The sequence below is a fragment of the Prionailurus viverrinus genome, chromosome D4 (assembly GCF_022837055.1).
Source record: "Prionailurus viverrinus isolate Anna chromosome D4, UM_Priviv_1.0, whole genome shotgun sequence".
Classification (NCBI taxonomy): Eukaryota; Metazoa; Chordata; class Mammalia; order Carnivora; family Felidae; genus Prionailurus; species Prionailurus viverrinus.
This window is the reverse complement of record NC_062573.1, coordinates 79,213,871-79,240,092: the sequence shown is the minus strand read 5'-3', so window position 1 is coordinate 79,240,092 and position 26,222 is coordinate 79,213,871. Positions and strand designations below refer to the sequence as shown.

General features: G+C 41.5%; 1 protein-coding gene and 1 long non-coding RNA gene across 46 annotated transcripts in view; both read left to right on the top strand.

Annotated features, from left to right (window-relative positions):
* The window catches only part of LOC125150120 (uncharacterized), a 58,326-nt gene extending 43,648 nt beyond the window's left edge, over nucleotides 1-14,678 (top strand). For 14 of the 39 annotated variants that reach the window (XR_007146201.1, XR_007146208.1, XR_007146218.1 and 11 more), the window contains 7 exons: nucleotides 177-230; nucleotides 356-460; nucleotides 1,429-1,517; nucleotides 1,937-2,078; nucleotides 8,171-9,938; nucleotides 11,624-11,739; nucleotides 11,917-12,248. Coding sequence is in view for 2 of the 39 variants with exons in the window: in XM_047829502.1 (XP_047685458.1) it covers nucleotides 177-230; nucleotides 356-460; nucleotides 8,372-8,416 (204 nt within the window). In the remaining 37 variants the exon portion in view is untranslated. Of the gene's footprint in view, nucleotides 1-96; nucleotides 231-355; nucleotides 461-1,428; nucleotides 1,555-1,936; nucleotides 2,079-8,170; nucleotides 9,939-11,623; nucleotides 11,740-11,916; nucleotides 12,249-14,614 lie in introns of those variants that run through there. The other 25 variants (XM_047829502.1, XM_047829501.1, XR_007146227.1 and 22 more) reach the window with 24 other exon arrangements.
* A 38-nt stretch (nucleotides 14,679-14,716) lies between these two features.
* The window catches only part of LOC125150123 (uncharacterized), a 43,304-nt gene continuing 31,798 nt past the window's right edge, over nucleotides 14,717-26,222 (top strand). For 4 of the 7 annotated variants that reach the window (XR_007146235.1, XR_007146236.1, XR_007146233.1 and 1 more), the window contains exon 1: nucleotides 14,717-14,779. This is a non-coding gene — a long non-coding RNA (uncharacterized LOC125150123). Of the gene's footprint in view, nucleotides 14,780-25,488; nucleotides 25,539-26,222 lie in introns of all 7 variants that reach the window. The other 3 variants (XR_007146234.1, XR_007146238.1, XR_007146237.1) reach the window with 3 other exon arrangements.

Below are 26,222 nucleotides of genomic sequence, written 5' to 3'. Positions count from 1 at the left end.
TTTGTGTATTTCCTCACACAGAACTGATTCTCCCTCCCCCCTTTGTGTTTCTCTCTCTCTTTTTTTTTTTTTTTTTGCTTATACTTTTTTGTTTAGATTATCTCTCTACTGACCTTTCAGTGGCTTACCTTTTTTTTTTTTTTTTTTTTTTTTTTTTTTTGCAATGCATGAGCGAGGCTGGAAAACAGAGCCAAGATGCAAACTATGAATCAGCCGCTCAGCTTCACATAGTGAGTGCACTCTGTGCTATTTCTGGCCAGAGCAGATGTGGCCTTGGTGGGCTGCAGGGAACAGTATCTCTCAGGTAAAAATTACGTAGACAAGGACCAAAATGATGCATATCCTTCATTCGCAGACAGATCATGAACTGGGAGCTGTGTGGAAAGACCCGATTGGGAGCCAGGGTCCTGCCCTGGGTTTCTTCCAGGTGACCCTACCACCCGTCAGCCGTCTGGTCTTGGTGAGTACGTGTGACTGACAAATACGTTTTTTTCATGTTTGTTTACTCATTTCGAGAGAGAGTGAGCAGCGGGAGAGGAGCAGAGAGAGAGGGAGACAGAGAATCCCAAGCAGACTCCACACTGTCCATGCAGAGCCTGATGCACGGGGCTCGAACCCACGAACCGCGAGATCGTGACCCGAGCCAAAACACTTAACTGACTGAGCCACCCAGACACCCCTACACATACATTTCTTTTTAAATCAACAAAAGCATAGGACCAACACAGTAACAAACCTGTGTGCCACCATTGAGTCCCGGGCTATCCTGACATTTTGACCAGCTCACTTCAGACCTGGCTGAGTACTATGTGGATTCCTCCTTGATCCTCTTTGCCTTCCTCCTGCCCCCAAGATAAATGCTGCGTTAAACCTGCAGACTTGCCTACTTCTTCTGTAGACACCTACATCTTTCAGCTGTGGCTGCTGCATACATTCTGCATGTTTGAAAACTTTAAATGAAAGGAAACACGCTGTATATATTCTGCGACTTGTTCTTTTTTTTTTAATTTAGCATTAGATTTCAGCAACATAGCTCTAGTCCATTCATTTTAACTGCTCTTTGCTATAGTGTTTCGTGAACAGACCACCATTCTCTTGTTGAGCAGTTAGATTGCTTTGAATTTTGCACTTTCATTATAAACGACGCTTCAGTGAGTGTCCTTACCCATTTCCTACACTCACATACAATTTCTCTAAGATAGCATTTTTTCAAAATATTTTGGCTACACCCACAGTTAAGGACATACTTTACATGTAAACCCAGCACATGCACAGGCTACGTTCGTGTGTGTGCGCACATATATGTGGAATAAAAGTTCCTCAAAATGAGACCCTTATTTTGTATTCAGGTATAATCCAGTTTAGGCTGGTCTCAAAAAATATCCTGGTTGCAATTTACTAAAGTGATCCTCTGACCCCCGTTTCCAGGAAGAATCTGCTCCTCTCCTGTTTCCAGGAAGAATTGGGTAAACCGTGTTCTGGGACCTGTACCTACACATGGAATTGCTGGATCATAGGTTAGACCCATTTTCAAAGTGAGGAGTTGATGCCTTTGTGAGTTCTTTTTATGCACTGAAATGGATATTTGCATATAGCTAGCACTCTAGCTAAAGGAGGCTTTCTAGCATTCTAGAAGGAGGCTTTTAGGGTTATTTTATGTGTTGTATGTTTAGAAATGGAAGCCCTGTTTTAATTTCCTGAGCTTTAATTTTTCATATGTCACAAGATGCCAGAACAAAACAAAAATACTGGACTTTTCAGTATTTTGCAAACTGCTTTCTCTTCAGCCCCAGGGTCCTGGGGAAGATTTCAGGGACTGCCATAGGGCGTGCAAACTGGGGGTGGGCATCAGAGCAGGGAAGGGGACAGAATGAGTAGATGGGAGGGGGAAGGTGTGCAGCTTGAAAATATATATTTTTTAATGTTTATTTTTGAGGGAGTCCAAGTGGGAGACGGGCAGAGAAAGGAGGACAGAGGATCTGAAGCGGGCTCTGCGCTGACAGCAGTGAGCCCAGAGTGTGACCTGAACTCACAAATTGTGGGATCATGTTGGATGTTCAACCACTGGAGCCACCCAGGTGCCCCAACTTGAAAATATTCTTAAGTAATGGGTTTAGATGCTCTCTACGGCTCTTTCCAGATCTAAACTTGAATCACAATAACTTTGGGATCTCTGGACCATTTAAACTTGCAACCAGAACTAAAGAACATGACGGTTTGGGGTATACAGTTCTGGTAAGCAGTGCTGGCCCACCTAAGAGCTGGCCTGTCCCTCCTGTCACTCTAGGAGCTGATGTGGACAGGTTGTGGTAGGTCCTGGAGGGCAGTGGCTCGGGACACTCCAGATGGGGCTACCATTTCTCTTCTGTCATAGGGGCTTCACCCACATGGGGCTGCTCTAAAAAAAAAAAAAAAAACCTCTGTTTTCATCATGCTTATTGATTCTGTGATGACCAAGGGCCTAAGATACATTTTTCTGAGCTCCATTTCTGCTACACCGAGTGTCGCACGTGCTCACAGTAAGGCTCATGCGCTCAGCGGGGTACACGTATGGTTAATCATTATATTCGCAGAGACGGAATTTTATTATCAGTTTAATGAAACTCTTGAGCTCCTCACAGGTTTATTTTTGCCTTCCCAATAATAGTAAAGGCATTAAAAAAAAAAGCCTGGTAGTAAGTTGGTAGTAAAGTGACTTCGGGGTGGGCAGATGGTAATTGATGTAGACTCATAGATTCCTTCATAGACTTGCTCTCTGTCTCCTCCACCTGCATGACTGCCTCCTCTCAGATCCCAGCCCCTCCCTGCAATCCGTCCTGCCTGCATTTCATCTTCCTTAATCACTGTTTTCATCACCTCACACCCATGCTGAGAAACTCTCTGGGGATCTTCATTCTCCACCACATCCGAATGCCAGCCTGTTTTCAAGGCTTCTCTTAATCTATTCTTTCCTTACCTCTCTGGCTTTATTTCCTTTGCCAGATGTGGTTCTGGTTCCTGTGGTTTACAGATAATGGGATTTGGGGGCACACATCACCCCCCACCCCCAAAATTTAAAATCTGCATCATTTTTCTTCAGCACAGTTGAGCCTACTTGCCCTAAACAAAAACACACATCAGCAGGGATTGCTTCCCTCGTGCTCAGGCCAGGGCAGTGGGGCTGGAGGGCCCTCTGGGGAGAGGGGGTGCAAGGAAGCAGGGTACGCCCCTCTGCCTCGTACACTGGGAGAGGATGAGCACTGAGAAAGGTGACTTGACTCACTAAAGTCGTTTGCGGAAATCTCTGCCTGTTTGACAAGACAGGTAGAATGCACACAACTTAGAAGGCAAATAGGAGACAGATAAATCTGAAGACAGATAAGGCTGGTTGAAAACCTTGGAGAATGGCACACCCTGTATAGGGCAAAATTCAGCAGATCACTGAGCCCCGGAGAAGATACCAGTGGGGGCTGGTGAAGGAGACTCCAGAGAAGGCTTACCTACTGGAGCAGGTTTATCTCATCTGCAAATAAATTCTTTTCAACTTTTTCTTTAGTGTGTGTGTGTGTGTGTGTGTGTGTGTGTGTGTGTTTACTGGCCATTTCCATTGTTTTCCAGAATGATTTCCAGAAGTCCTCATTCTTCCACTTAGCAGCTATATGATTTGGGGCAAGTTTCTTTACCCATAAAGTAGAAGTAATAATGCAAATAGTTATTTGGGGTTGTTGGGAGGGATCAAGGAGCTAAAGTATCTAAAGAGCACAGGGGCACCTGGGTGGCTCAGTCAGTTGAGCATCAACTCTTGATCATAGCTCAGGTCTTGATCTCAGGGTTTTGAGTTCAACCCCATCTTGTGCTCCATACTAGGTGTGAAGCCTTCTTGGTAGGCAGGTAGGTAGGTAGATAGCACAGAACATGGTCCAAGATAAAATATTAGCTATTATTCTTATTGTTGTAATTGTTACAAGTATATATTTTGATTTGAGCAGCTGCTGAAATTCTACTTTTTCTCAAGATACCTTCAGGTCACTCTAGTAAACATTTACTGAGTGCTCAGTACATGCTGGGGACTGATAGGACACTGATGATACTACAAGTAAGATGTTGACCTTGCCCTTGGGTAGCTTACCTTCTAGTAGGGAAGGCAAACCTGTAAGTGGATGATTTCGGTTTAAGGCTGGGCTGCCCTATACACTCACCACCAGCTGCATGCAGCTGCTGAAACTAAATTGAGATGTGCTCTACATATAAACTACATACTGGATTTTGAAGACTTGGTTTGAAAAGAGAATGTAAAATATCTAATTAATAATGGTTGGTATAGGGGAGCCTGAGTAGCTCAGTCTTACTTGTTAGTATAGTCTTGATTACCTGTTGAAATAACATTTGGGGTATGCTGGGTTAAATACATGATTAATTTTTTTTATTGAAGCCCAGTTGACACACGATGTTACATGGGTTTCAGGTGCACAATGTAGTGTTTCAACAAGTCTACGTCTATGCATTATGCCGTGCTCACAAGTATGGCTACTCGGTCACCATATGATGCTATCACAATACCACTGACTACATTTCCTCTGCTGTACCTTTTATCCCTGTGACATATGCATTCCATAACTAGAAGCCTGTGCCTACCACCCCTTTACCCATTTATCGGTCTATTTCTGCTGTTTATTCCCTTTTTGTTGATTCCATATATAACTGAAATCATATGGTATTCATCTTTCTCTGACTTATTTCACCTAACATATGCTCTCTAGGACCATCTATGTTGTATATTTAGGACCATATGTTGCTATATGTATATATATTCATATATATACATATATATACACACATTTATATACATACACACACACACATACTACATGTTATTTGTCCATTAATCTATCAGTGGACACTTAGGTTGCTTATACATCTTAGCTATTGTAAATAATGCTGTAATAAACATAGGGATGCATATATCTTTACACATCAGTGTTTTCTTTTACTTAGGGTAAACACCCAGTAGTGGAATTACTGGATATATAGGGTTTTTATTTTTAATTTTTTTGTGGAACCTCCATACTGGTTTCCACAGTGGCTGCATCAGTTTACATTCCTACCAACAGTGCACAAGGGTTCCTTTTTCTCCATATTCTCACCAACACTTGCTATTTCTTGCCTTTTTGATTCTAGCCATTCTGTTAGGTATAAGGTGATACCTTTTTGTGGTTTTGATTTGCATCTCCCCAATGATAAGTGATGTTGAGCAACTCTTCGTGTGTCTGTTGGCCATCTGTAGGTCTTCTGTGGGAACATGTCTCTTAACATCCTCTGCCCTTTTTAAAATCAGATTATTTGAGGTCTTTTGGTGTTGAGTTGCATGAGTTCTTTGTATATTTTGGATATTAACCCTTCTTGGATATGTCATTTGCAAATGTTTTCTCCCATTCAGTGGTTTGCCTTTCTGTTTTGTTGACGGTTTTCCTTGTGCAAAAGCTTTTTATTTTGGTGTATTCCCAATAGTTTGTTTTTGTTTTTGTTTCCCTTGCCTGAGGAGACAGATCTAGGAAAATGTTGCCAAGGCCAATCTCAAAGATATGATTGCCTTTTTCTTTTAAGAGTTTTATGGTCTCAAGTCTCCCGTTTAGGTCATTAATCCATTTTGAGTTATTTTTGTATGGCGTAAGCAGTCCAGCAAGTAGCTAGCTGTCCAGTTTTCCAAACACCATTTATCAAAGAGACTCTCTTTCCCTCCTTGTATGTTCTTGTCTCCTTTGTTGTAGATTAAGTGACCACACAACTGTGGGTTTATTTCTGGACTCTCTATTCTGTTACATTCATCTATGTGTCTGTATTTGTGCCAGTACCATACTGTTTTGATTACTAGAGCTTTGTATTATATCTTGAAATCTGGGAATGTGGTAAGGTTTATTCTTCTTTCTCAAGATTGCCTCAGCTATTTGGGGTCTTTTGTGGCTTCAGACAAATCTTAGTATTATTTTTTCTGTGAAAAATGAGGTTGGTATTTTGATAGGGATTACACTGAACCTGTAGATTACTTTGGGCATTATGGATATTTTAATAATATTGGTTCTCCCAATCCAGGAGCGTATTTGTGTCATTTCCACTTACTTGTGTCATCTTCAGTTTCTTTTATCAACCTTTATAATTTTCAGAGTACAGGTCTTTCACCTCCTTGGTTAAATTTATTCCTAGGTGTTCTATGTGGTGCGATTGTAAATGGAATTGTTTTCTTAATTTTGCTCTCTGTTATTTCCTGTATAGAAATGCGACTGAGGCACCTGGGTGGCTCAGTCGGTTAGGCAAATGACTTTGGCTCAGGTCATGACCCTGTGGTTTGTGGGTTCAAGCCCTGTGTCAGGCTCTGTGCTAACAGCTCAGAGCCTGGAGCCTACTTTGGATTCTGTGTCTCCCTCTCTCTGTCTGTCTCTGTCTCTCTCTCTCCCTCAAAAATAAATAAACATTAAACATAAATTAAAAAAAGAAAACAAATGCAGTTGATTTCCAGGTATTATTTTGCCTCCTGCAACTTTACAGAATTCCTTTTTTCTAAATGTTTGTTTGAGAGTGAGCAAGAAAGTGAGCCTGTGTGCAAGCAGAGGAGAGGCAGGGAGAGATGGGAATAGAGAGAATCTCAAGCAGGCTCTGTGCTGACAGTCCGCAGAATTCTTGTAAGTTTTTTTAGTGGTGTCTCTAGGGTTTTCTATGTAAAGCATCATATCATCTACAAATAGTGACAGTTAAACTTCTTTATTATTATTATTATATTATTATTATTATTATTATTATTATTATTATTACTGTTATTATTATTGGCTCCTGGGTGGCTCATTCAGTTAAGCAGCCAACTCTCAATTTCTGCTCAGGTCATCATCTCGTGGTTCATGAGTTTGAGCCCTGTGTCAGGACTAGGATTCTCTGTCACCCTCTCTCTGCCCCTCCCCTACTCACATGCATGCGCTCTCTCTCAAAAAAAATTTTTTTTTAATTTAAAAACTGTAGTACTAGAAAACTTAAATTTATGCAGCCCCTGTTGTGCTTCTGTTGGATGGCAATGGTCTATGGTGATAGAGGGTGCTGTGGGAACCAACTCAGAAGGGCAGCATGTCAGGGGGTAAAGGAGTGCTTCCTGGAGGACCAGATGCATCCTGAGCTGAGTCTTAAAGGATGAGCAGAGGTTACCCAGGCAAGGACACAGCTTGAGGATATTCTAGATTGAGGTGACAGGAAGGCCCAAGGAAAGTGTGCCATTGGGGAGGAGCCCTGGGAACAGTTGGTTGTTACACAGCCTAAAATGTTAGGAGCTGGGGACTGGAAGATGATGAAGCTGCCTGAGAAGTGAGGCCTGTCTTCCTACCATTTAACATCTAGTCGTCATTAAATGCCCTGGTTCTTGTCTTACACATGAGGTCTGACTATGTGTCCACTCTTTGAAGTTTTGTGGACTATTGGCTGTTGAAAGTTTGAGGTTTCTGTCTCTACAAGAATAAGACAATCCTGGAAGATAAAACTAAGGCATGCACGTACGCTACTCGGAAGGCAGAATGTTATTTTCCCTTCTGTACACAGTGCTGGAGAGTGGATAGCAGGCTCACATTTCTGCTTCAAGTGTAGACCTAATGAATGAGAAACCTAGAGGAAGGTGAGAGCTTTTGGTATGCTCTCATTCATTGGGTCCAAGGAGAGTATACATGACTGCATTCACACCCGTCTCTATGTCAGTGACCTTCAGTGGACTACCTCCCACCCCCAAATTCCCACCAATAAGGAATATAATTGGTCTTGGAACAACACAGCTTTGAACTGCACTGGTCCACTTACATGCAGATTTCTTTACAGTACAGTACTGTAAATGTATTTGCTCTTAAGATTTTCTTAATATTTTCTCTAGCTTACTTTAAGAATACAGTATATAATACATACATGAAATATGTGGTAATTGACTATTTAGGTTATCTGTAAGGCTTCCAGTCAACAGGCTATTAGACACATCTGGGGGGAGTCAGAAGTTATACATGGCTTTTTGACACGGAGAGTTGTTGCTCTTGACCCCTGCCATTATTCAAGGGTCAACTGTATAATCATTTATCAGATTACACTAATTGGGAAGCTCATTATATCCACTCTATCCCAAATCACCTCAGGTCTTCTGCCTTTAATAACTAATTATTAAATGGACATTTAGTAGGTCATGCAGGGTGAAAGAGGAGTACCAAAGGAGACTGAAAACCTAAGTGGATGGAGAAGCTGGAGAGTGACAAGACATCTTCAACATCTGCTTCTCACTCTTTAACGTGCACATGAATCAAACAGATCCTGCGAAGATACTGGTTCTAATTCATTAGGTTTAGGGGTGGAAGCAACAATATGCATTTTTTTTTTTGAGCTTCCGGGTCATGTCAGTGCTACTGGTCCATGGACCTCACTTTGAGTTACAAAGTCTTCAGCGTCAATTTAGTACAAATCTTTACCCACGGCTGGAAACTGCATTGCAACAGCCCTGATGAGTCATTAGAAGCCTCTGAGGGAAGACCTATCGCGTGATTCACCTCCTCCTCCTTTGTGGAGTAAGTCTAATTGTTGGAACAGTTTTTCTTGTCCCTAGACGCTATCTGGGAAATTTCTATGGATTGGTCCTTGTTCTATTTCTGGAACCACGGAGATAATGAACCTGATCTCTCTTTCTCATGACAGCCATTTGGAAATTTGAAGAGTATTTTTATATTTCCCTTAATTCTTTTCAGTACATTAAATCTCATCTCCTTTCGCTGTTAATCATAGGACCCTCTGGGCTGTCCTGGGAATCTGTTCTTTAAGTGTACCTCCTGTAATTGAGCACAGCAGTCTTGCTTTGTCTAAACATCAGAGAATAAGATGGGCCTATTACCTACTTGGCTGTTGATTTTCTGCTTCTGCTAGCGTCCTCCATCATCTCGGCCTGTTGACTCCTCTTTGGGTGTCACTGCTTGTAAGCCCCTCTTAGTGAACAGAGCTAGAGAATATATGTATGCTTACATGTATGTGTATGTCTATGTATTTTCTCATTTGTCCATCCATCCTTCTGTCCATCCATCCATCCATCCATAGAAACCTCTGAGTTCAGCATGATAGATTTACTCCAATCCAGTTGCATAGGTAGATTGTAGTTTTCTCCCTTTCCATGTTTACAACTCCCTTCCCTGGAAGTAAAAAAAACCTGCCTTCTCATATCCTTAAGATAGTTACCTGTGTGATCAAACCCTTGGGTAAAACCAATCGTCTATCCATCACCGCTGTCCTTCCCCTGTGCACACTTGCCTCACACCACTCACTTCCCAACACACTCCCACTTCTGGGACTCAGCTAATAGTTTTTGGGCTGAACTATTTGGGAAGGCAAGGGGAAAAGGAGGAGGAGGAGGAGAAGTTTTTTCTCTTTTGACTTGTAAATGACTGAATTATACTAATAGGTTTTTCTAATATTGACTCATCCTTGGACTCATGCATTGTGCCCTGCTTTGATTTTTCTACTCTTTCATTTAAGATTTCTTGGTAAGTTAATTTATTTTGCTGATCTGAAAAGGCTTTGTCATGCAAGAAATGTTCTTAGACATTCCCTTAATTTCATTCTCTTTGATTTCTACAGGGGGAATATAAAGATTTCTCCTGACTTGTGTGAATTTTTCCAGGGTCCTTTCTTTTGGAAATGCTACAAGATGGCTGTGTTTTTAGTGGTGGAAATTATCGATAGGTCTCAAAAGCAAGGAATCACAGAATATCTGCTTTCCAGTAGTGATGTATGACTCACCAAAGCCACAACATTTTTTAAAATACCCTTAGTTTTTTTCATAGAAACAGAACTGAGATTCCTAATATTTCCTGGAATTTTTTAAAAAAAGGAAGGAAAAAAAGAATTCAAGGAGATGTCCATTGGTTAGCCCATCACTGGCACGCATCAGCATTAAAGAGTAATTGGTGAGTAAACCAGTACCAATACCACTATCCTTCATGTCCAGCCTGCCCCCAAAGATTTTCTTGGAACCGACAAGAAGGTTAATTGAAAATATAAATCTGCTTTGGAAAGCATTTGCATTTTAAGCGGAGATGGAATTTGGGGAAGTGCCATGTAGACGTCTGTCATTCTACAAGTCATAATTATTGTCAGTGACCCGAGACCTGGAGCAGATCATGATGGTTAAATAATGTCCATGGTGTTGCTCTTGGGGGAAGCCTTTGTCCCCACCTGATCATTCCCACATTGCCTTGGGTCTTTTATGCCTAAAGTGCATATGTTGCTTCTGTTTATCTGAGTAGTTAATTTTGGAGGCAACCATTTTGCAGATCTGATTTCCTTCCTCTGACAGACAAGGCCTGGATTGCTCTCGCTTTTCTATTTCATTATTCACACATTCTTCCCCATCTCTCACCAATCCTCCCACCATTTCTGTTTAAAGAAGATCTTTAATATGTATGTAGACCCATCCCAAAAGGTCTACATGCTACATGTGCACATGCACATATACCCACAGTGCACGTGTACTTCTGTATATGTTCTTTTTAATTTTTTTTTCTTGACTAGATCACTCCTAAAAAAAAACATTGAAGTATGACAAAAGCTGGTAAAAGAGATGAAAAGGATGATACTTTTTGGTTAGGGAGTTTGAATTAATTTTTGCCGTGACAAGTTGACTATTGGGGCACTGTGCGTCCCTGTGAATTGCACGCTTCAGCTACGTCCCTGGCTCTGTTGACCCACAGAGAGTAATCCAATTATCCAAATAGGGAAATGCCTGAAAACAATGAATAATCAGAAGTTACATTTTAGAAGCATGCTCATTCATAAAACTGGTAGGTCACGTTCATTTTAGAAGTGCATCAGCAGGAATATTGTCTGAGCCTGCACTTAGAACATTCATTCATTCAGTCAGCAAACACATACTGAGAGCCTTCCATGTGCTGGACACTGTCCTAGGTGCTGGAGATGTATTAATTAGCAGAGAGAAACGTCCCTGATGGTAAATTTAACAACTGGTTTTTTTGAACCAAAAGCTCTGATGTTTCATATTTTGCAATGCCTGTGCTCTAAATACTCCCACCACAGCCAATTTCAAGCTCCCCAAGTTCTGCAGTGCCTGGCACATAGAAACTGGCCACCATCATCATGTTCCTATCTTGATCATTAGGCTTGCTTTGACAACATAATAAAAAGAAACTCATGACCTACAGGGGAAGAGTCTAAGATGTGCTCAGGGGAGTGTGTGGAGAAGGGTCTGAGAGATGAGGGACATTCCTTTTTCTTTTTTACTTAAAATCTGTAAGACGTGCATTTTTAGAAGTATGTATTTTATAACCTTTAAAAAAAAGAATTTACAGTGCCCAAGCATGGCTTTCACATGATGCTGGCCAGATGTGACCACATAGTGGATATAAGACCATTATTCCAAGTCACATATCACAATATGTGAATCCCTGATAAATGACTGTTGTTTTCCTGGTGAGAAGTGACTTAAACTATTCACAGAAGATAAGCATTCAATTTGCTGCAGAACAAGTCACCCTGAAACAGTCGCTTAAGCTAATGACGATATTTATTTTGCTCACAGGTTTGCAATTTTGGTGGGGCATGGTGGGCACATTGTGTCTCTTCTCTTTGGCATCAGGTGGGGTGACTGGAAGGCTCCAAGTAGAATTCTCTGAAGGGGCATGCCTGTGTTGGCAGGGGATGCTGGCTGTTGGCTGGGACTGCAGTTCAATGGGGGTCATTTGTCTCTCCAAGGTAAGTGTCCCAAAACAGAGCCAGGTGGAAGCTATATCAGCTTCTATGACCTAACCTTAGAAACCCTACACCATCACTCCTCCATATGCTTGTCCGCGGTGGAGGTGGGGGTGGGTCACAAAGCATCACCCAGGTCCAAGGAGAGGAAAATTAGATTGTACTTCTCTCTCTACGCAGGTTCTGCAGGAAGGTGTGGGACTGGAATATTAATGTGGCCATTTTTGGAAAAGACAACTGCTCCAAGAAATTCTCACCTTTTCCATGTCATCTGTACCAGCTGTAGCTGCAGAGAAAATGTGAAAAGTGAGCCAGATTCTCTCAGCTGCCCAGCTGCACGTGAGCATTGCAACTTCTTCACGCCAAAAATAAGGCACGGTGTAAGCTGTCAGTGCTTAGCTGGGAAACCCAACAAATTTTCATGTTGTATTTCCCATGCCTAGCAGAGCCATGAGTTTTAAATTCCCTGTGAACTGTCAAATATAGCTTAAGCAAAAAAAAAAAAAAAAACACAAAAAACAGATGAACTCATGACCGGGATGGTGGAAGTCTACCTTTGCTTGGTTGGGCTCTGTATTTTAATTGTTGTCTCTAAGCTTTCTCAAAGAGCACAGCTAGGAGATTCTTCAGTGCATATAGGTGTCCTTATGCTTGCCAGCCACACGATGGATAAGGCTGTGTTGAACTTCATGTAGTGCTTGAGGGTCCAATGCATTCTTCCTATTATCTCCTTACTAGGGTTGGAGTTGGTTCATTCATTTGTATCCTCAGTGTCCCTTGGTTCCCCACTGGGGCATGCATAAATAGAACATATTAACAGGAGACTAACAGGTAATTACCAGATATGTATGGATTGCCCATAGAGTAGCACTTAGAGAATTGTCAGAAAACATCCAGTTAATGCAGTCTGCTCAATTGGAATCTTAATTTATGGTATGAATTGGTATCCCCAAACCAGAGGTGTATTAGACCTTCAGGGATTCTAATTTTTAAAGACTCTATTATTATAATTTTATACTTCTGAACCAATCCAAGTTCTTTCCTAATATAAGAAGATGAGGTCATTGTGTAACAGAGGTCTCAAAAACTAAGCTCTTTTGGCAATTCACATTTAAAACAAAATGGTTCATGGCTGGGTATATCAAATGGAATTTTATCAAAGTTTTGTCCCCAGTCTTTTCTTGTTTAAGCTGAAGACAACCATGAGGTATTTCAGCTAAGACAAGTCAGTATTTTGCTTTGCAGAAATTTGTTGACATTTTTAGCAGTCCCTTTTCTCCTGTAACTACAATGCCAAATGAGCAAAATGAGTGTACTGACAGCCAATACTGTCCCTGCTTCAATGGAATTCAAATACTGTGTGTCCAGATATTTCTGTTCCTTGACATATACTTGTGAGGAATATTGCTAATATCCCCAGCTCAGACAGTTAATTATAAAAATGATCAGTGAAGATAGCCTGGTGGTTCTTCAGTTCACCTAGGGGGAGCTTGGGGCTCACTCCCCAAAGATGCTGTTTCACAGGCCCATATGAATCTTGAAAATTCCCCTTATGATTCTGGGTACCAGCCCAGCCTGGGACCGATTGAACTAGAATATTTGCTAACTCCTAAAATAATTTTTGTGAAGAGGGTTTTGCCTTGATAGTAGTTACTGTGGCCCAGGACAAAATAGTATTATGATTCAATTTCTATCCTTGGTAAACATTTTAGAGTAGGAACTCAGGTTTCCACTAAACTTTCATATATTGACTCACTTTATAGTAGAGGCTATAGCTTTGAGAAAGAAATGGGGGAAAAGAATTCCAGTTCACAAATCACTGTTTCCCTCTTTAGCTTTGTGTTTGGGCTGAAATATTTCTTTTATATATAAATGTTCTATATGATGATGGTTATCATTATTGGCTACAAGTTTTTGTGTGTGTTTTTTACAGTCTTCAGGCCCTTTCAGCTGGAGTTCCTAAAATAAACAATTATAAACTATTGTTTTTGGCTAGAAGTCACCAACGGGGCATGCCTCACAAAAATGGCAATTGTTGTGTAGAGCCACAAAGAATAAATAAGATTTCCACAGGTAGAAGAGTTGATAAAAGATACTTCCAGGTAGAGGGAACGGAATAAACAAAGGCACAAATGCTTGAACTTGCTTGGCACACTCAAGCAGAGGTGATTAGCTCAGTGCAGCCAGGGTACAATAGCTATGGGAGATACCCATGGCTGGAAATATTCAGCCCTAAGTGATGGAAGCAAAGAATTCTAAAGTTCTGTTCCTAATTGTCCGGAGTGCCCTTTTGAAGAAATGTGTTTAGATAGATTCTGAGGATGCATCTGGCTCTGGGATTAATGAGGGCTCACAAGAAGGGTCAACAGAGTATCAGGGCTCCATAATTTCTGTTTCATACCTTCTCTTAATTAGGCATATAAATATGCTCAGTGTCTTTTTCCTGCTCTTGATTCTCGTTGTGATATCCTGGAATATGTTTTGAGATCCTTGAGGGAGTCGTGAAATGTTGACTCTGTGGACAAGGGGGTTTTGCTTTCAGTTGTCATTTTAACCCTATCGGTGGGTACTCTGGCAGGACTGTCCTGGAACATAATTAAGTGGTGAGAACCATATGAAATACACCCTAATGTTCACATCTGAATTTCTGAATCAGTGATCCAGTCAAAGGGATGACTGAGTAACTATTAATCTGATTGGCTGCAGGTATATATTTTCATTTAAAAGCTGATGGGGCACAGCCCTAATTTTTTTTTCCCAGAAGATGAATAGCTAAAGTAGACATTAGATCCTACTTCAGTATTTACCAGAAAAGTTCACACTATCAAAGCACTTGCATGATGTGAATTTTTTTTTTTAATGTTTATTTACTTTGGAGAGAGTGAGCTGGGGACAGAGAGAGGGAGACACAGGATCCGAAGGAGGTTCAAGGGTCTGCACCAGCAGCACAGAGCCCGACGCAGGGCTTGAACTCACCAACAGTGCGATCATGACCTGAGCTGAAGTTGGACGCTTAACTGACTGAGCCACCCGGGCACCCCAGGTGAATAATTTTTTAATAAACCAATGCAAATATTTTACATGCTTCAAAGAAACTTAAAATGTGTCTTTACCTGCTCAAAATTGTAATTTATGTGAAACCTCTCTTTGTTGTTCCCACTGTCTTTCAGTTCTGCCCAACAATCTCCTGGGGACAACAATATGTAGGCTTTTGAATAATGCTGCTTGAAGATTTTATATTTAATTAACATGTTTTTTTCCAATTCGTGGACTTTCTTGGGGGGAACACATTTTAGCTAAAATCAGGATGTGTGCATCGTAAATTCTTTCTGCATTTCCTGTTCATCTCTCACCTCCTATTCCCTCCCCCTGGTACTAGTTATTAATTCCATGCTAGTTGATTTTGCAAAAAGAAGAGAATAAGACCATGATCAATAAGGCAGAAGAGATCTTCCAGTTCCCCTCCATTTTGAATGTGGCTCTTTGTATATCCTACAGTGCAAAGTTTGAGATGACTGTTCCACAGGGTCTTCAGGTACTGGATGAATATTTTATTTCCAACATTTTAAAATTATTTTGATTTAGTAAGCTAATAAGGTCAATTAGTTCTTAGTGCTGGAGCAAACACTGACTTTTAGCTAGATATTAAGTTAAAAACCTTAGAATGTAAATCTATGGGGAATTTTAAAGGTTGTCCAGTCCAGCCACAACTTTGGAAATAGGGCCTCGTCCTTGAAGAACCTTCTCCACCCTTTAGGCCTAGAGTTGTGCTTGGTCATCCCTCAAACACTTCCTGTCCCATTATTCTGACCTTAAAATAGCAGTCTTCAAGCCAACGTAAATTTTCTAGTGGCCACATATCTGTGGCATACAGATAAGTTGTGTAATGCTCAGCAAAGTACCCAGTTTGGGCCTCAGGTCTACCACCTCTTAGATTTGTAACCAGTGAAGTTACCACCACTGAGCCTTATTCATTTATCCAAGGCATTCAGAAAATCATCCATGTGTCAGCACTAGCCCAGATGCTGAGCATACAGTGTTCAACAAAACAGACATAGTTTCTGTTCCCAAAGAACTCTGCTTCTGGGAATATACAACAAAGAGTTACCATTTGCAACCCAGAAGGTCAGTTCTCTGATAGGGAGAGCCCAGGCTTGGAAATGGGGGCATGCTGGACAGGCAAACTGTTTGGTGTCATTACCTCAAAGCTGAGACAGGAATAATTATGAGTTCCTTAACTTTCTTCCACGTAAATGGTGACACACCTACCTTGTTGGGTTAGAGTGAGAGACCGAAACAATGAATGTAACATCCCAGAGCTGTGCCCAGCAGTTCATTATTGAGCCAGAAAACATATATTGAATAGATCGCATTCCAGGCAATCAGGATACAAACATGAGTAGGGTGCTGTCCCCATCCTCATGGGTCTTACAGGCCAGAGGTCCAGCCCTAGCTTCTGAGGCTGCTGTATTATTGCTGTGCCCCCCACCCTTGCCTGTTCACCTGTCTGCATCTCAAGAGCACCGGCTTAGGGAAGCCAGGAATGCTTGTTTCTCTCTTGTCTGCTGTTGTATGTTCAATGCTCAGCAGTTCCTAGCAGACCTTGGCTGCAAAGATGCAGCCCATGCCCTCCCTCATCTTTTCAGTTCACACCTGTCCAACTTTTTACTGCTAGACCCCACATTTATTTGCCAGAAGGTCTCCTTTAGCTGCCAAAGCCCACTCAGGCCACACCTGGGGATGTGATGGGGAATTAAGCCCCATCCAGTTGCCCCACATCCTACCCCCTCTGAGGAATTATACTTACCCCCATGGCAATAGCTTGATTAGTAATTTACCCTTCTTTGGCTGTTTTCCCTCTTTTTTAAAAAGTTTATTTAGTTTGAGAGAGAGAGAGGTACTAGCACCAGGGGGGAGGGAGAGAGAGAGAATCCCAAGCAGGATCCACACTGTCAGCACAGAGCCCAATACAGGGGCCCGAACTCATGAACCGTGAGATCATGACCTGGTCTGAAATCAAGAGTTGGACACTTAACTGACCTAGGCAGCCAGGTGCTCTTCCCCCCAATTCCTAACCAATGATTTCAGGGGGTCCCCCAACTCCACCAATTGCATTTGAATCTTTGTCTAAACCTCTGCCCAAACTAAAATATCCACACAGCATCCAAATATTTATCTTCTATCTAGATAATTCTGGTGCCTGTAAAGAGCCCATCTCATGATGGGAACTGAAAATGTCAGATAACCTTGCAACAACGGATGGATACTTGACCTAGACTGTGTTAATCAGACGCATGTACTCCATTCCCTATGTTGTGAAGAAGGAAAAGACCAGAATCTATTCTGTTGACAGATGGTTGCAGAGACCACGACCTGAATGAGCATTTCCAGTATCCAGTGTTGGCACTCAAGGCACAACACCATGCACAGAACATGGCTTCCCTAAATGGTTCTACCTGGATATTTTTGAGCCCTGCTCTTTTCCTTGCAACCTCCGAGCTTCTACTTTTCTTGTCCTCACAGAGATTCTTAGATCTCTCCAGTACCTTTTGTGATCAATTCTTTTCCTGCCAACCCATCACGTTCAGTTCCTGTAGCATGTGCCTAAGAAGGTGGTCTCTGTGGGTCAGGACAGAACCAAGAAAACAGTCCTCTGCCTCTTGCAAGCAGTTGGGACTTAATACAGAAGTTGATGGAAGATCTGGAAAGCCAACCAGGGAGCAATGAGGTAACCCACAGATCAGTAGCATCTGGAAGCTACCATCAACCCTGGAGCTGGAGGAACCAAGGGGGAAGGAAGGAGCTAGAACCACAGGACAGGGGCTACCCAGAGAGGTGACCAGTTGGGTCGCAAGACCTGAGGCCACACCAGGGAAAGAGCCAGAAATAGACCTGAACGCCAACAGGCAATTGCCATGCACAAGTAATGGGAGCTCACATAATTTTTGGCTGAATGAAGAGGGCCAGGACCAGAACCTTGTGTTATACCAATTTTTAAAGGCTAGGGGAATTAGGCCTTGGCCCTTAAGGAGAAGCAGTCAGAGAACCAGGAGAAGAGTAGCATTCCCCATGCCACAGCTCTGAAGCCATCAAATCTGCCAGACCCCTAACTGGATTTCCACCAAACAGACTTCTGAATTATTCATCAAGTCCAGACAGGAGACTCAGAGTGCTTATCCATGAGCTTCGGGTATCATAGCTTCTAATCCAGGCTATTCCCTGGGTAACCTGAGTTATTAAGTAAGGATCACAGTGCTTGCCAACTTTCACTGGGCAAGATAAGAAGCAATGCATCATGGAGATTTTTAAATAGCTTGGCAAGATGGGGAAACACATCACAGCAGGAACCTTAATTGATAAAGTAGAGACAAGTGCACTCATTCTCACGGTTGGAAATTACGGGACTGTCCTACTTGACTTCCGTGAGTGGATGGATTGCAACATCTTTGTTAGCGGCAGAGCAGAAGACAAAACAAAGCTCTGTGTCTGGATTTGGGAGAAGGAACGTGGTGTGAAGGAAAGAGCACCGTTTCAGATCAGGAGAACTTCATTTGAATCTCACCTCCACTGCTCGTTAGCCTTGTGATTTTAGATGTTATTTTCAACCAATCGTTAGCCTTTTCGTGGTTAAAAGTGACGATGTGGGCCACTTATCATTCTGGGCACTTCATAAATACTTGTTCCCAAATCCCCCTTCTTTTTACCATAACTCTAGCCTAGGAAGAATTCTTTCTCCAAAAAAATGGCTGGGATGAATCATTTCAGTAGGAAAAAGTTTAAAACAAATTAAAATCCAAAACTCGGCACTCCTGGTTATTATCGAAAGCACCACTTTCCCTGGGCAGTCTACATTCAAGGCTATTTAGTCAGAATTTCAGATGGTCTAAAAAAATTTTATCTGTGCCTATTTTTGTTTCTTGAAAGAAAAACCTCACTTCCCTTGCATGCCACCAAATATCAGTTCATCGATATTTTGAATGGGATTTCATCCTCCGTTGGTGCCTGGGTGTTTCTGTGACTTGAGCAAGGGGTCCCTTTGCCTTTATCACCTGGTTTCTGCCTGACGTGACTGGAAAGATGATCACCTCCAGGCCCATCACAAAGGAGCGGGCCCTCCACGGTGCATTAGCAGCACCAAGGAGTATTGCCAAGATATAGCATAAAAGACAAGACTCCATGGTTCCCCTCTGGGTTTCTGGAGCAGCTGTCTCTAGCTCACCTGTGGAAATTTCAGTTCCTTCATTGAAACCCAAACACCTGTGTCCCCAGACAGGAAAATGCCTAATAAAGTGACTTCATCCATGCTGGCTAGTCCTGTGATTTTATTAAGCCCTTAAGGACAGTGTGGGGGCTGAGTGCTACACACCAGCCTAGCCAGAGAGGGAGGCAAGCCCCAGAGATGGTCACTGAGGTAGAAAAGTACTAGCCCACGTTGATACCTGGGGGCTGCGCTCAGAGTACTCAGGGCTTACCTTGGCTTTGAAGCATCAAATGGAAGGATGCCTGGGTGGCTCAGTGGGTTAAGCGTCCGTCTTCAGCGTAGGTCATCATCTTGCAGTTTGTGAGTTCCAGCCCCGCATTGGGCTCTTGGTTGACAGCTCAGAGCCTGGAGCCTGTGTCTCCCTCTCTCTCTGCCCCTCCCTGCTCACACTCTCATGCTCTGTCTCCAAAATAAATAAACCTTAAAAGAAAATGAAACATCAAAGATCAGACAAAAATCAGGTATCACTTAAACTTTGTCATTGCATGGGCAACCTGAATGCCTTCTCTCTCATTCTGCTGGCTCATCTTTGGGACGATACTCTTTAATTTCAGAGCACCCCAGGGATATTTATCCCTTTGTTTATATATCAGTTATCTGCCTTTAAATATCTTACTTGACATGACTTTGTTTTAGAAAATAGCATTTCAAACCCAAATTTTTTATATTTTAAAGATTTATTTTTGAGAGGGGCAGAGCAAGAGGGAGACACAGAATCCAAAGCAGACTCTCTTAGCACAGTGAGTAGAGTAACTCATGTAATTTTTACTGTAACGCAGTGAGGTGGGCCCAGTACAATCCACATTATCAATGGGAAAGGTACAGCACAGAGAGTAATTGACTAGCAGAAGATCCTAAGTGCCAGAGTCAGGATTTGAACCCAGGCCCTCTGCCTCCTACATCTACTCTCCCAAGCTCAAGAAAATCCACCAGACCATTTAAAGGTTTTTATAGGGGCATCTGGGTGGCTCAGTCAGTTGAACGTCCGACTCTCGGTTTTGGCTCAGGTCATGATCTCACAACTTTGTGAGTTCAAGCTCCATATGCTAGCCTACTTGGGATTCTCTCTCTCTCCCTCTTTCTCTGCCCCTTCCCTACTCGTGCTCATTCTTGCTCTCTTTCAAAATAAATAAATCAACCTAAAGTTTTTATAAAGCTCTTTCTGCTGTGTGTCCTCTGGTTTCACCCAAATTGCTTGCTGTCACTTATGCCTATGCCCACTGCTCACACTGGATTTCTTCTCACTATTGTCCAGGAGATTTCCTTCCTCTCCCTCTTGCATCGATTCCAGGTTTTTGGGGTATCGTTCCTTCTTTCTTGTGGAACCATCCTTTAGAAGACATCTCAGAAAATGTTTGCATTCTGTCTTGATAGTGGGGGGTATGGCGTTCAAACGTCCTCGGAATATTTCTCTTCTGATCTGTTAGTACGATGTTGGGCCTCCTGGTTTCCTCTGCATTTAAAATTTTTTTGATGTTTATTATTTTTGAGAGACAAAGGGTACAGAGAATCTGAAGCAGGCTCTGAGCTGTCAGCACAGAGCACAATCTGGGACTCGAACTCACAGACTGTGAGATCATGACCTGAACCAAAGTTGGACAAAACCATCCAAGTACCCCCCCCTTTTTTAATATTTATTATTTTTGAGATAGAGGGAGACAAGGTTTCCTCTATATTTTACAAAAAGGTTGTGAGTTATTTCCTTATTGTCCAAATCTTTTACAAATTTTATATTTATGAATATAACTTTAGCTCTCACCTGTAAATTTCTAAGAACTCTTTCTTATCCTAATAATAATCTCTCCTTATTTCTTTTTCTTAATAGCATCCTGACCTTTTTAAGGATAAATAGCTTCTCTCTCTGAGGTCATTACACAGTTTTTTAAAACTTTTTTTGAGTTTCCTTTCTTCCTCCTTTGTTTTGATGTCCCACCTTTTATGTTAGAGACTTTCTTCACATGCCAAGTAATCTTTAGCTCTCTCTCAAGATTTGAAAAAGTGAGTAAATGCTGATAGGAAACTCTATGGAGTTGGGCATGGCTTGTCAGGTGCACTGGACGTGACTGGATGAAGATTTGTCTTTTTCATTAGGAGGTTTCTAAGTGTCTGTACGTATAGGTTTGTCTCTAGGCACCATGATGTATTTTTTTTGTGAATTTATTAAAATTCAACGTTAGATGTGGGGGTTCCTAAAACCTCTTCTGCTATTTCTGCAACTTGGTTTCTACTTCCCTGCCATGTTGCTTGTCTTTTCTTTCCCCACTACTTGCTTCTGAGACATTTTAATGTAGACGGGTTTGGTTCATGCTGACCCATGTCTTCAGAGGGCTCTTCTCTCTCTCCTTTTTTTAATGTTTATTTTTTGAGAGGCTGAATGCCAGCAGGTAAGGAGCAGAGAGGGAGGGAGACACAGGATCCGAAGCAGGCTCCAGGCTCTGAGCTGTCAGCACAGAGCCCAACACGGGGCTCAAACTCACCAACCACGAGATCATGACCTGAGCTGAAGTCAGATGCTTAACCCACTGAGCCACCCAGGTGCCCCTACAGGACCTTATCAGCTTTACGGATTTCCTAAACGCAAATGGTGCTATCAAATGATAGTACGAATTACTGTTCCATTTGTGCCATAAACCCAAACGCGTCAATTGTGGCGTGAAAAACTCTAATTGTTCTGTGATAGCTGTGGATAAACTTGACTTCTGGACTGGTGCCAGCTTACACATGATCCTTATTTCCTTATAATGTGTAATTACTGCATTTAGATCCATTCATTATTATATTTGTCTTGAAGCACATTAATCTCCTTGTTGCAGTGACTCTGATAAAACCACGTGTTTTGTTATCTTCCTGTGTATTGTAAGTCCCGTCTATTGAGTTTCAATGAAACTCTCTCAACCTCTCGGCAAACTTATTATTAAGGACTCCTTCCCAAGCCCTTAAGTGCTGTAGAAACTAGCAGTCGTAGATACAGCTGGATCCTTAAACATGATTTCCTTCATGTGGCATTTCAAATACTTAATTTTCTGGCCTCACACTGGGTTGTTTTCTGCTTCTTGAAGCTTACCACACTCTTCTGATTTCATTTCTGTCCCCCATCACACTTTTTCCATTCTCCTTTGGTCCATGTACTCATCTTGACCTCTGATGTAAGACTACCTTGAGATTCTGTACTCACCTGTTCTTTTCTCTACCAAGTCTCTTTAAGGGATTCCAACCAGCCCATAGTTTCATGCTGATCAATCCCAGACATTTATCCTTAACTATGTTGTATCCCTAGGACTCCTGACTCTAGTTGCCTTTGCAACATTTTCACATGCTTAGCAGTGACTCAGAAGTTCTGTACTGCTTGTGCTGTCTTCACACACACGGTCTACCCCTTACACACCTCTTTCTTCCCGTTTTGGAAAATGGTGCCAACATTTAGCCGCTTGCTCCAGCCCCAAACCTGACAATTTTCCTTGATTCTTCTCTTTCACCCAACTCAAAAAAGCCCTTTTTCTACACACTACTGATCCTACTCCAACATTCACCTTGAATCTGCCCAGTTCTATGCATTTCTAGGACTCTTGCCTCAGATAAAAACATTTTTTTCTGACCAGCTACAATGGCTTTTAACCTGCCATTTCTGCTTTCAGTCTTGCACATAGCAGCCACTGCAAACTTCTTGAAACATAGATCAGATCAACCATCAGTTGAAAATTTTCTACAAGTCTCTATGACTATAGAAGATACTTGCTCTGGCTTTTGCCTACCAAGTCTTTCTTTGGTTCCTCACCACTCCAAGCTTATTCCCTCCTCTGGAGTCTTTAAACTAGCTCTTCCTCTGCCCACACACATGGCATATATTCTTGCTTATATTCCCTTCTAAAATGTCACCTCCTCAGAGAATCTTTGCCCGGGTATCCACCAAGAGTGTTCAGCCATTTCTTTCTCTTCAGCCTATTTTAATTCTGTGGATAACACTTACCACTATCTGATTTTATATATATATATATATATATATATATATATATATATATATATATATATAATTTTGTTTTTACTTGTTTATTTTCCGTTTGTTGCCCCCACCAGAATGTAAATTCTTTGGGAGCAGTGACTTTATCAACGTCATTCAATTTAGTATCGTGAGTGTCGGGCACTAAGTAAGCACTCAGTGCTATTTGTTGAATGAACAGACGAATAAGGTGGATTAAAGGCACTTTAGAAGTGAGAAAAACAGAGTAAAGCTACTTGCCACAGATCACATAGACAGCAGGCTATTTGGCCTATTGCTTTGAATGGGATCATTGTCCTAATGACCTCTACTGCATCCCATGGTAACTAGCTTTTTTGTTTTTATTTTGTTTTGTTTTTGAGAAGGGGGGGGTGCACTAGTACATGCGGGAGGGAGAGGGAGAGAGAATCTTTAGCAGATTCCATGCTCAGTACAGATCCCAATGCGGGCTTCCATCTCACAACAGTGAGATCATGACCTGAGCTGAAGTCAGACGCTTAACCAACTGAGCCACTCAGGCGCCCCTATTTTTTAAGGAATTTTTAAAGGACATTTTTTAAAGGAAAATGTTGAATGAGAAACTTGCAGTCTTCCCCAGGTTTTGTAGGAATGGAGGATGGAGAAAATGGAGGTAATTTAGAGCAAAAAGGAAGAACATCTAAAGAAGATCCCTAGTAACATTACCTCTATTTTCCTGAGGAGAAACCTACCACTTGAAGAGGGCTTAAGTCACTCAGCCTAACTTACTCAGAAAGGGGTGAAACCACAGTTCAAACTCTGGTTCCAGTTTCAAAGACATGTATTCTCTACCACACCTGTTGGTGGTGATTCTCAAACCTGACTGATATAACCCTTTCTAATTCCATCTACTTAATATGGACATCCCTCTATAGGTCACAGACATAAAAATGCTGGATGAAATATAATGAGACTATTTTACATACACGCAAGGAAGACTGGAGGGAGAAATTTTGTCTCTTAGTTTCTTGGTCTCTATATGCCAAAAATAAAGAAGAATCTCATAACTAATGTGTGAGTCCATGAGTTGAGGCCAGAACAGAGGACATCAGACATGGATAAGGGACATACAGGGGTTGGGTCTTTTTACACATGTCTAGAAGACAGGAGTGGCCCTTAGGCCTAAGAAAGATAAGGATTTTCAACTGAAATTCACACAAAGCTAGAACCCAGAAAGACCTGTTCTCACTGTATTAAGGTACTATAAAGCATTATTCCCTTACTAAAGCTACTGACAAAATTCTCACTGATCAGATATGGAAAAAAGATCCCACAACAAATGGCAGTTTAAACATCTGTGTCCAGTGTAAGTGTAGAATTCAAATTTTAGACCATTCTCATAGCAGAGGAATCCCAAGTGGAGATATTAATGTAGATATAGTAAATATTTCTGGCCAGTGAAATTCCTGGACTACACGGGAAAAATCCAGTGTAAGACTTCTCTGTAGGACTACTACCAATCTTAAAGTACATAGCATTCCACAAGGACACTATATCCTAGCTGAAAAAATACAAAGTACAGATTAAGGAAGCAGTCCAAAAAATGGGGGAGTTGACAGATACATGTGGGAAGAATAGCACCAAAAGAATAAGATAAACTAACAGTCTAAAGCTCTCTATAAATTTAAGTATAATTGCAATCCTGAAAGAGGTAGAGACATAAAAACCCTCATGAAAGAACATAAAAAGAACAGGCAGATAGGACAACCCAGTAGAACAACTCAAAGTGAAACACTGTAAATAAAACTGAACAATGACCAGTTTTGAGAGCAGATTGGCACAGTTAAAGAGAGAATTGATAACATGGAGGATGTATCTGAGGAAATTACCCAGAGTGCTGCAAAGACAAAGAGGTATGAAATCAAAAAGACAGGTTTGGAGATAGGGAGAATTAAATTAGAAGTCTGAACTTAAGTCTAATTGGAACTTCAGCAAGAGAAGATGGGAAGGCGCAATGCTTTAAGTGAAATGGCTATGAAGTTTCCAAAACTAAGGAAAGTCCGGAAACCTCGCACTGAATTGGCAGAGTGCTGCATACCATGTACAAATCTGGTGGATTCATCGTATGAAGAGAACACTGAAGCAAACACTAGTTGAAGATCCGGTAGGGAAAACAGATAACATACAAGGGAATGATCATTAGAATAGGAGACATCAGCAAAATAGAGACCAGAAAACAAAATTACCTTCAGATCGTCAAAATCACCTGAGAAGCATATGAAACTATCATATTATGGTTTTATCCCAAATGCTTTGAGTGGTGGTCAGGAATATCCATTAAAAAAGAAAAAAAAAACTTCAAGGAGGTTTAAAACGCTTGTATTCCTGAGCACCAAATACATAAGCACACACCTATATTCACATTATCACACTGATCGCAAGTATGTGTTAGTGAAATCTGCCCCCCCCCCAAAAAAAAAACCATGGAGAGGTTTAATCCAAAACCAAGGATAATTTCTAATTTTTCTCCACACAGTCTCCAGGAGATTCATGCTTAATGGTGCAAGGTGATCTCCAAAGAACGAGGTGAAGGAGTGAGTGCAAGCATCTCTGACCCCACACTTCCTCACGTTCCCAATTCCGTCTCCCCCAGCACGTGTACAATGAGCATCAGAGGACACCTCATTCTCCATCAGACCTCCACAATCCCAAGAGCATATGTGAGGAGAGCATTACGTGACACACGATTCCCAACATACTTGATACTTTATATTACATCCGAAAAGATACCTTAAGACACACAAATTTAGCCTATGTTGCCTTTATGGACATCTGTTTTCAGACTACTGGCTTTCACTGCTGTAAAAAAAAAAAGCGAATTCTACATTAATACTAGGTTTTATTTTCTCTAAACCTCTATACTCAGAGGTGTTCGTTCCAGTATTATATACATGTAGGCAAAAACCTGGAAAACTCCAGCAGGATGGAGGGCAGTGAGGTTTTGTCACAGTGTCCTATGCGCATGCAGTAATTTGTTTGCTTTTTGGCCAGAACTCCTCATACTTTGCTTTTCCCCTTTTCATAAACAATGCTTACGTAAACAGTAGCACATCCACATGACAGAACTATGCTGGTAGAAAAATGATGTTTTGAACAGATAGTTCACAAAAGAATAAGAATGTACCATAAACACATAAATATTTAACCTCATTAGTAATAAAGAAGATAAAGTTCCATTTTCTTCTATAAGATTAATTTGGGGGATGGGCA